Source organism: Gavialis gangeticus, unplaced genomic scaffold, assembly GCF_001723915.1.
Source record: "Gavialis gangeticus isolate Ggan-Ray unplaced genomic scaffold, GavGan_comp1, whole genome shotgun sequence".
In the NCBI taxonomy this organism is placed as follows: Eukaryota; Metazoa; Chordata; order Crocodylia; family Gavialidae; genus Gavialis; species Gavialis gangeticus.
The window spans coordinates 5,643,987-5,654,927 of NW_017729002.1; the positions used below are offsets into that span (position 1 = coordinate 5,643,987).

The 10,941-nt window shown below is 39.9% G+C and overlaps 1 protein-coding gene across 2 annotated transcripts in view; it reads right to left on the reverse strand.

Moving 5' to 3' along the window:
• The window catches only part of ATF7IP2 (activating transcription factor 7 interacting protein 2), a 97,155-nt gene that overhangs the window by 71,168 nt on the left and 15,046 nt on the right, over positions 1–10,941 (reverse strand). For both annotated transcript variants that reach the window (XM_019507471.1, XM_019507472.1), the window contains exons 3-6: positions 8,351–8,484; positions 6,298–6,432; positions 5,855–5,938; positions 3,222–3,391 (exon numbers count right to left, since the gene is read on the reverse strand). In XM_019507471.1, the coding sequence (XP_019363016.1) occupies positions 3,222–3,391; positions 5,855–5,938; positions 6,298–6,432; positions 8,351–8,484 (523 nt within the window). The remainder of the gene's footprint in view (positions 1–3,221; positions 3,392–5,854; positions 5,939–6,297; positions 6,433–8,350; positions 8,485–10,941) is intronic.

Sequence of the window (10,941 nt, forward strand, 5' to 3'; positions counted from 1 at the left end):
GGGGAAGAGCAGCCCCTTGTCACTCACCTCCAGCTTGGAGGAGCAGAAGGAGGGAGAGCAGGAGGGGGCCGAGAGCCCCCTTCATTCTTGCTGGGGCTTGGGCAGTACTGGGGGGGCAGGGGGCTTTGGACCCAGGTCCCCAGCCACATAGTCCTGGCATCTGGGAGGTCCCTGTGGCAGGGCTAGGGGAGCAGGGGACTGTGGGTGGGGAGTGAGAGGTAATAGCATGGGCAGGACACTGGCATATTAGGGCTGCTCAGCACCACAAAGCAACAGAAGGGATGGCTGCCACTGGACCCACATGCTGGTGAACAAAAGGGGCAGATGGAGCTCTGATTTTTCAAGATAATAAAAAAAACACAAGATCAAATGCCAAAATGTACGAGTACTTACAGTTTATTTTTTATAGCGATTGAGGTACCAGTAGGCTTCCACATTCCTTTAAAATTGTAAGTATATCAATAAAACAGTATGTTCAACTGATACCTATATACATAGCGGTGGTTCATTTTAAAACTGCCGAAAAGTGCAGATTTGGGGGGCTTTGATCAGAAGTGTCACAATTTTTATCACAGAAATTATGAATTTTTAAACAGAGAAAACCAGGACCTCTACTCATGACATTCATTAATAGCTAAGAAAATACAGCCTAGATAAAAGTACTGTAAAGTGGTGTAACAGGGTGTGAAGGTCTCCTGTTACCTGAAGGGAAGAAAGCAGCAGGCTAAAACATTCAGCAGACAGTTGAATTGGGGCCAGCTGCATTTTGGAGAAGCAGCCAGGAGAAACCTGCAGCAGCAAGGATGCAGACCTTGAGGCCTGGGACTGCTACATAACCAAGGGGGACTGCAGGGCAGGGGAGTCCAAACAGCTTGTTGGGTTGAACAGAAATTCCATGACCTATTTTCAGACAGCCTTAAAAGGGGAAATGCACCCTGTAGAGTTTGAGGCAGAGGAGCCCTTAGGGTTGTACAGAAAGGAAAGGCACCTAGAAAGAGACTGTCTCGTCCTCTTAAGACAGCCTGAGGCTGGGTCCTGACAGCAGGCGAGTCTAACCACTAGAGGGCATCAGATACCAGGACAGACTTCCTGTGCCTGTCACAGGTGGATATAACTGGCTATATCATCATACTCTGCAAGTATTCCTCAATGGCTCAATTTCTAGTTGGTAAGAGGTATCACGTGCAGTTTGCCAGGGCTTTGTCACTAGTCTGGTATTGTTTAACATCTTCATTAATGATTTCGATAATGGGAGCGAGTGAACGCGTAGCAAATTTGTAGACAACAAAAATGGGTGAATTTGCAGGCACTCTGAAAGGTAGGGCTAGGATCCAGAATGACCTGAAGAGACTACAAAAGGTGGTCTGTAATTACTCAGATGAGTTTCAACAAGGACAAATGCAGAGTCCTACAGTAGGGATGGAGTAACTGCATGCTGAAGTAGACTTGGGAATGATTGGCCAGGCTGAAGTACTTCAGAAAAGCACCAGGAGGTTACAGTAGACCAGTAGTGTGTAATCTTTTTCCCCGGTGGGTTGAATGGAGAATGCCTGGTCCAGCTGTGGGCCAGACAGCGATTCTTATCCAACACCCATGGCTGGCATGGCAGGCAACATCTATCCACAAAGAGGGGGGCAGGGGGCCTCCCAGTCTGAGCTTAGCCCTGGAGGAAGGAGGCGGCAAGGAAGGGCCATGACCCAACCAGGGGGATGAAAGGGAGTATGGCTTAGCTCCCACCCAGCCCCACTGGGGAGTAGAGGGCAGGGGGCGTGCAGCATGGGCCAGCCCCAGCCCAACCCTGCAGCAGAAGGGGATGCAGCCTGGTTCTAACCAGGCATATGGGGCTTGGGGGTTTGGAATTTGGCAGGGGGAAGTGTGACCATATTAATGGCCACCACTCCCCTAGCACCAAACTTCCCAACCCATGGGAAGCCTGATGGGCCAGATGCGATGGCTCCACAGGCGACATTTGGCCTGAGGAATGGAGGCTGAGCACCCCTGCAGTAGACCATATGTTAAGGAGAAGCCAACATCGTGTTCTTGCTGCAAAAAAACACAACAGCATCCTGGGTTGCATTAACTGGAGGGTTGGTTGCAAGTCAAGGGAAGTGATTCTTCTGCTCTATTTAGTACTGGCGAGGCCTCACTTGGAGTACTGCGTCTGGTTTTGAGTCTCACACTTCAAGAAGGATGCGGACAGGTTGGAGAAAGTTCATTGGAAAGCAACAAAAACAATTAGAGGCCTGAAATATGAGACTTATGACAAAAGGTTTTAATGGTTATTCAGTGTGGAGCAGAGACAATTGAAGGGGATTTGACAGCAGCCTAGGAATACCTGAAGGGTGATTAGAAAGAGGATGGAGATGGGTTTTTCTCTATGGCTGTAGGGGACACAACTAGGAGCAATGGCCTCAAGATGCAATAGAAGTTTAGCTTGGAGGTTAGGAGGAACTTTCTGACTACAAGGGTGGTCAAGGACTGAAACAAGTTACCTAGAAAAATTGTGGAATCTCCATTGCTAGAAGTTTTCAAAAGCAGGTTAAACATATACCAGATACATGTGAAGTATATACTTACATAATGAGCACTGCTAACCTACAGCGTTACCATGGCTTGAAATGATGTTGACTTTTCATTAGGTTGGGCCCAAGCACTGTATAGTAAATCATGAGCCTTTTGGCTCTGGACTAATATAATGCATAGTTTATATTCTCTATAAGTAGGTACAAAAGTGGTGCTTAAAAGTATGTTTGTGGAATAGCTGTGCTAAAACTTGCAGCAGTTTAAAAAAAAAGTGTGTTAATTAATCCACGGGTTTTTTTCAAATTTGTCCCTCACATCCACATGCTCAGGGAGAGCAGAGTCTGGCAGTAGGGGGAAAGGGGGAAGTAGGAGGAGCTGCAGGGGGAAGAAGTTTAGGGGGCAGAGGGCTAGGGGGCCACCTGATAACCCCTGAGATCTATTTTTCCTGCTGTAGCAGTGAAAGTGGGACAAAAATCAAGACAAACCTCCAATAATTAGATTCTATACCTGGAAAATTATAACTAATTTATAGTTTTTTTCATATATAGAAACTAATTGTTGAGGGGCTCATCTTATATCAATGTAAATACAGTATGTTATGAAGAAAAAATAGGTAATTTTGAACTAAAATGTTTCAAAATTATACAGAATACACCAGCTACATTAATTTATCTATTTTTAGTAATTAAGATGCCTACCTTTCCCCATCTTCTGAAACCAATTCAGGAGTAGAATCAGATTGTCTGTGAGCTGCCGGTACAGCTTTAACTGGAGAAACTGACTGTACGCTGATTTTATCAGGAAGCGATGGAGAACCTTTGGTCCGATTTAGTATCACATTTTGCAAGTTTGCACCTTGAAGATTTTCCTGAAGCGAAGAAAAAAAACGAGGCACCATCACAACTGTATTCCAGCCTGTTCACATCCAGACCTCTTCTGATGAGTCAAAATGCCCTAGATTTCAGATATGCTCTCTTTTCAGTAGAAAAGCATGACTTTTTTTGGTTCTTAGTTACCATTATTTAATGTTTTTTGCTTAAAAATAAATCTGTCATTATTAAGCTGGAGTATCTTTAAAATTAATCTTTTGCTATTGTAAAGATTTATATGACAGAAGAGCAGCTATCAAATGGTAAGTAATATGCTAAGAAATTAAATATTATAATTAAGTTAGCCTGTCAAATATATCTAATGAATACAAATCCCATTTATTCTTTCTTATTTGGTAAGCCATGCTTAGCTCCACTTAAAATTGTAGTTCTGGATCATACAGCTAAAGCACAGAACCCTCTCTCTTACTAAACATTTTTGTGAACCTCCCATAAGGACTCAGATATTTCCACATACTGTCAGTTGCTTAGATAAAATGAACACTCATTTATTTTACCAGCCTAAACATTCAGTTCAAGCTTATATAATGAACAAACCATGGGTTTAATGCCTATTGCACGCAATAGTTCCTCTAGTCTAGTAGGGCATGGAGGGAAACGGGTTAAAATTCAGCAGCGATACAAGCATGGGACAGGAGCAGATAATTTGTTACAATGGTAATAAAAAGTCAGATCTGCAGCATCAGCTAGTATGAGTTTGGCTATTTTAATGTTAAACTCCCTTGTTGTACACACTGTCTGAACACTAAGCTACTACTGTTACTCCACTGTACATGTCCCTTTGCAATAAACATCTATGTTATCTGTACAGTCCGGTTTATGTTCGGCATGAATAGGTGACCGCAGGAAGGTACAAACTGATAATCTGGTTCCCAAAAGTTCTCTGAAGTCTTTAGGGTTCACTCATTAGTGAACCATATCCATATATGATGCTTTTCTTCTCTGCTTAAAAAACTGCAAGATGTAAAAACCAGTTTTCTAAACACAACTGAAGACAAGGTCCCCATGTCCACTGCATATGCAATTCTTTCTTCAATAAGATTTTGCTAGACTTTTTTGAGATTTCTCTCTCAAATGCAAATAAATCCAAACTTTGTGCTAGACATGAGACTCTCTTTGGACATAAACACATTTCCCCCTAAAATTTAGGAGATTTTTTAAGGGGAATTACAGCAGTAGTTAATATAAAGGAGAGAAAGAGTGGTATTTGTAGTTCCATTCTTCCCAATATTGGCCAAAAAAGTTTCAGAATGACAACCTAAGAAAAAGCAAATTTGACAACATGCCAAAACTTTCTTGCATGCTAGAATTGTTTTGCTGTTAAATACAAATATTTTAAAAATCCCTAATGCAAATGTTCAATATTTAGTTTTTGCTTTACAAAACACATTCAAAAGTTTCATTGTAAAAAGAAACAAATGTTAAATAGCAGAATAAAATATTTCTGCCACAAACTCTTTAAATTCTGGCATGTAACATTTGCCAGTGTACAAAGTATATAATATTTATAGAAATTAAATTACAGTTCTATAAAGAAAAATAAGAACACTACGGCTTAAGCTATATTTGGCTAAACCCACAAGCCTATGTTAAATCTTTGGGACCAATTATCAGTTGTTATAAAAGCTGTCACTGCACCAATAAAGGAAAATGAAGATCTGACAGTTTACTTGAGTTGAACTGTTCCCCTTAATTTAACAAGCTTATTGAAGATCTTTATGCAGGTACACAAACAGTCAGAAGTAGCACCCCACTACAGATTTGCAAAACCTTCCTTAGTCCTCAGAGAACCTCTCAAGAGATTTTCTATTTCAAGTGAAGCTCTGAAATAGCCCAAAACCTTGTAAAAATTAATACTTCCTTAGGTAATCTTTCTAGTCGTACAATATTCAGACCTCTGCATGAAATGCTTATGTTCCATTTATTGGCTGAGTTTTTAAGATATTGAACAGCACTTTCAGTTTTACCATCTAAAGATCTCTACACAATTCCATTCGTGTGGCAATGAATATGTTCATATGAACATACAGAATTTAAAGAAGTGCCATAAAATGGCAAGCCAGCCATAAAAATATTTCACAGATAATGCAGAATACTTATGGCTGGTTTGTACAGTGCCTTAAACTGAAAGTGTGGAGCATTCAAGGCTGCCTCACAGCCGATGCCAACAGCCCAGGGTCTCCAATTGGCTTGACACGCCTGATAATCAGCTGTCAGCCCCAGCTCTGGGGTCTTACACTCACCCTGGCGGGATCTCAGGGCTACCTTAGGCATTCCTTATAAATGCATTACAAACGCAAGCAAAAGCAATTTAACCTTCAAAATTACTATCATTGTTACGTTTTCATATTATGCATTATAACAAATTGTTTATGAAAGTGCCCATCATTTCACGATTAATTGCTAATAATATCTACATGACCATATATCTTGTACAATACCTTATGAGTGACCATTTTTGTCAATATTTTCTTCTGAAATGTTATCACAGCATTAATACGTCTCTCAAGCTTTGATATTTTTTTCTACACAGAAAGAAAAAAAATACTACTATAAGTGTTAACTTGAAATATTACATACATTCATATACTGTTCATCACATTTAGAGGGCAAAACATAACAAAAAGTGCAACTAAACTAAACTACAAAAACATTTAGAAACTGCTGATCTTTATGCGATATAATATAGGAATTAAAAAGCTTTTGGAAAATTGATACTGGGTTGCATGATTACTTTTTCAGTGCACATAAAACTGCATAATTGAGGTATACAAATGTTAAAGTATTTCTGAAAACTGAAAACCTTGAAGAAATGCAGTCATGCTTCTAGGACAAACATACAGCATTTGATGCAAACAAAACAAAACAAAAAAACCCAACTTACTAGGAACGTAATAGCTATTTCCTCATGTTTTCTTCGGCATTGCGTTTGTTCAACTCTTCCATTTAAACGTTCTATTTTATGGTTAAAGGATTCATCATTTAAAATACCCATCCGCTCATAAATCAAAAGTTTGACCTATAATGAAGAAAAAGACTACTTTTCCAAACAAGAAATCATTTTTTGCTGAAATAATGAATATATTCAAATACATTTATTAGCCATTAGTTTTAATACTGCTTCATTTTTTACATAGTTAAAAATTAAACCTATGCACCATCATTGCACACATTATAAATGTGATATTTTATGCTTTGGACAGGACAACAATCATGACACTTGGGAGGCAGGGTTCAATGATTCTCATTATGGCGGTATTATCTGTCTGCGTGTAGTAAATCAGAGCAAGGCATATTTATAGTTGAACCTACAAATGTTTATAGGTGCAAAGCATTGTTGAATGAGTCGTGACAACATTTTTGTCCTTTTTGGGTTGAGAATCAGAAACTGAAAAGGGGCTGGTGCTGCTTTTGAGTTAAAAAAAGAACTGATGGCGAGCAAATGAGACTTGTACTCCTGGGAAGTAAACATTTTCTATGAGACCACAAATGTTGTGTTATACTGGTTTAGATAAGGCCAGAACTAAAACTTAAAAAAGTCTCTAGTACAGCTATACTAGCAAACTCTGCTAGCATAGGCATGCTTTATGATTGACAAAGCATACCAGTATGTTTTATGCTACTACCAGAGAGGTTAGAATTGAGAGTACAGTATCACTCAATGTTATCAATATAGATGTTAAAAATGTAAGTACTGTAAGTATAAACGTTAGAAAACCAAAACATTAAGTTGGAAAAAAACTATTGTTTGCAAGTAGCTGCTTATTATACAAGTAGTAATTATTTTATTATTGCAAGAGGTAGAAGAAAGACAAACCAAAGAGCAATTACTAACAAATTAAATAAATACATACAAGCATTCTTTTCCTTGGAGATCAGCTATGAATCACTTCTACTTTGTTACCAGTAATGCAACTGCTCTCTCTACTGTGTTACAAAAGAGACATTGTTGGTTTGATTATGTCTTTCATTCCCTCTGTGTTTTAGGATGCACTTCAACCTGAGCCTCATGATTTATAAATGCTGAGGTTTTCCAAGTAAGCAATATGTTAAATACCAAGAGCAATTTCAGGCCCCAGTTTACAAAAGCAACCTGCAGCTCTGAGACGAGTGTTGATGCACAGTAGGTATGTAAGTTGTCAAATACCAATACCCATAACTAGACGGGACCTCAGCACACTGCCAGATTTCTTGCTTCTCTTGGTCCATCACTGATTGACTAATGAGAACAAAGCAACAAAGAACTTCCCAGGCATTTTCCCCCTCCTTTCTTTTCTGATTAACTTCTCTCATTTCCTTCATTCTACATATTCAGCCTTTCCTCTGCAAATCCAGCAGTTGTACTCAAGAATGTACAGAGCAAGAATGACTGCCAACTGAAACAGACTAATGCCAAGTTTACAGGGTAAATTCATTCACTGTCCTTGACCACAGTCCTCAAACCCACTGCTCCTAAACCAAAAGCAAGTCAGAAGACGTGAAAGTGTATGCATGCAGATAGGTTAATTGCCTTGGAGGCAGGTTAGCTACTCAGCAGTGCTAATTAGGGCACCCTAAGTACTCTGAAGAAGAAACCATGCCACTTCAATTTAGGAGGCAGCCAGAACAGGAACAGCAAGCAGCCTGCAACCTCATGCGTGCTCAGACTAAGTTGTAGTAATACACACATTCTAATACATGTTACTTCATCAATATAGGCAAAAATTGGATTTTTTTTTTAGATTACAGAAGCACTAATTTAGGATTATATTTTATTTCCTCCCAAATCCATTTACATTCTGTCTAAAATATAAAAATTCATATCCCTCTGATTTGGATTAAAATCATTAGCCCTGCTAACAACTCCAACTAAAGTTAAAATCAAGTAAACAATCAAAACTAAACCATTTAATTCATACAAGATGTCAGCTTTATACATATAAACCGAAGCAAATGACCTTTTCCCATATTTTCTCATCCTTTACTGATGCTGTACAAATATTTTCTTCATTGATTTCATCAGAAGTTTTGATGCGTTTGCACTGGAAGTCTTCCTTATTTCCTGAGCTTAACCTCTTCCTTTGAACAGTGTCTTGAGTTAAAAGAAGAGAAAAGAAAAGTTAAACATTTTACTTTACAAAAGCAGTGTCAAACACTTCATTAAAGGTTAACTTTTGATGAAATAGGTGAGGTCTTCACTCCAAAGCGCTCTATACAAGAAATATTAAATTGAGGGAAAAAAAAAGAGTTAAATGGAGCCACTCTCACCCCTCAGAATTTTAAAGGTGATTTATTTTTTTAATTGTAAAGATTTTTGGTGCATTCAAGAATGGAGCAAGGTAACTGTAAACCCAAGTAGGCCATTTATTTTAGTCACTGTTTATGTATACTGTCATAATCAATCGCCTTCATGAGCTATTTCATTAAGCATGGAATACTTAACATGATATTCTAAAATATTCTGCAAATGTTTCTAAGAGTCAAGACAAAATCTATACTTGAGAAACAGCTGAATGAATACTATTTTAATTGCATGTCATTAACAGGGCGAATTTGATTTAAATCAAATTGATTTAAATCAATTTTAATCAGTGGTCAGGAAGGTTCGATTTAATCACTGCTTTCTGCAAAAAGTGTGTTCTTCTCGTTTGATATCCTTTATTCATTTAACTTTTTGAAACTACACTTTCAGAGAGAGGCAAGGGCATCTTAACAAAAAAGTAAAAAATATGATTAAATAAAAAAAATTGATTTAAATAAAAAATCCATTTCTTAATTTTAAAAAATCATTGATTTTTATCCACCCTGGTCATTAACTACCAACAAAGGGATGCAGACACACTCTGTGATTCACTCTAGGGCACCAAGAATCTGTGTGGGGGAAATAAGTGAAACAAGCTGAGGTTATGAAAATGATCATGAAGGTTCATTCATGGTAGAAATAAATCTGTGTTACACAGGAAATTCAACTCCTTTTTTGGAAGAAATGCCATCTGTGTATTTGCCTCTTTGTTCAGATATTTGCTATGCAACTACTAAAGTTTTCAAAAGTTCTTGCTCTCAACAAGGAAATCCAGTGTTCCTAAAAGAACAAGTGAAAGCTGACACTGCAGAACTTGAAGAGACTTTTGTCTCCTGAATTTCGATCCAGCTCAGCTTCCTTCATAGATAGTACTTCTTGCTTAAGTGAACTAAATTTAAAATTGCACGGTAAGAATCAGATAATATTGGAACTCCTTGGATGCGTGCACGGGATCTGTAGCAAGCTTAAGCTGTTCAAGACTGCTGTTCAAAAGGATGATATTACATATACACTGTTTTTACTTTTAAACAAAGTTCAGGTATTGAAAAGTTGAAAAAGCAAAGAAGAAAGTTAAATGGAGCCTGCCTTATCCTGGAGTAGATGTTGGACAGCACTGTTCTTGAGAAATGCTTACCCCATGCTCTATAAAACTTTTCAACAGATGTGTAAGGTAGATACACATGCAAATAGAAAATCCTTCCTTGGCTACATTCTTCACAAGCAATGGTATGCATACACATACACACTTCTCTGTCTCTCTCTCACATACATATGTGTGCGCGCCCCTTTTTTTAAAAACACATCTATATGGGGCCAAGTCTCCATTTGCAGATGAGCAGTACAGTCTTGTTAGGGAGTGGCAACCACATTTTCTTAAGATTTCCATTTGCAGCGAGCATATTCCATATTACAAACCCCTCATTATTACTTACACTGTGGTTAGCTTCCCTAGTATCATTACCAGCAGTGATCACCACTCCTGACAAACTGAATGAATACAAAGACATACTAATGGCATAAGACAAGTGGGATATGCAGAGAATCACCCTGAATCTCAAGAGATACTAGGATCCATTAGGGTTTCTGTAGAGGTGAACTGATAAAGATTTTTTAGGCCAATACTGATCGCTGATTATTAACCAGCCATACTAGCCCATACTTACCTGTTTGCCAATATGCAGCCCAGCAGCTTGGAGAGCAGCATCTGGCTGGGAAGTCTGTGGGGCTGGGGGCGGGGGGCGACGCAGATCGAGGCATTCACAGCTGGGGCTGGGGCAGGTGCTTCACAGCCAGGGTGGGGCGGGGCACAGGACAGAGCCTCAAGCGGCTCGTCTGGGAAGTGCAGCACCTATCACTGTGCACACCCAGAGGGACGCACAGGGGGCACATGCCCCCCTGATATGTGCATGGGGCAAGGGTGGGCTTCATACTTGCGGCCAGGGCTGCACCAGCCTCTTCCTGGTGGGGGCTTGGCCAGGTGGGGCAGGCAGTGGCGGTGCTGGGAAGGAGGGCTACGAGGAGGGCTACAGCCACCCCAAAGTTTGCCATACCGTCTCCCTCCCCAGCGCCATCCACCCTGCCCCTGCCGGCCCCGAACACAGCCCTGGCCCAGCTCCCTGAGGTCCACTGTACCGGGACCCTTGGCTTTTGGGCCTCAGCTCTTATCTTGCCCCTCACAGGCTCTGGGCCCCTTGGCCCTGGTCTTGCCCTTCACGGGCTCTGGCCCTGCGCCCTAGTCTCTAAAAA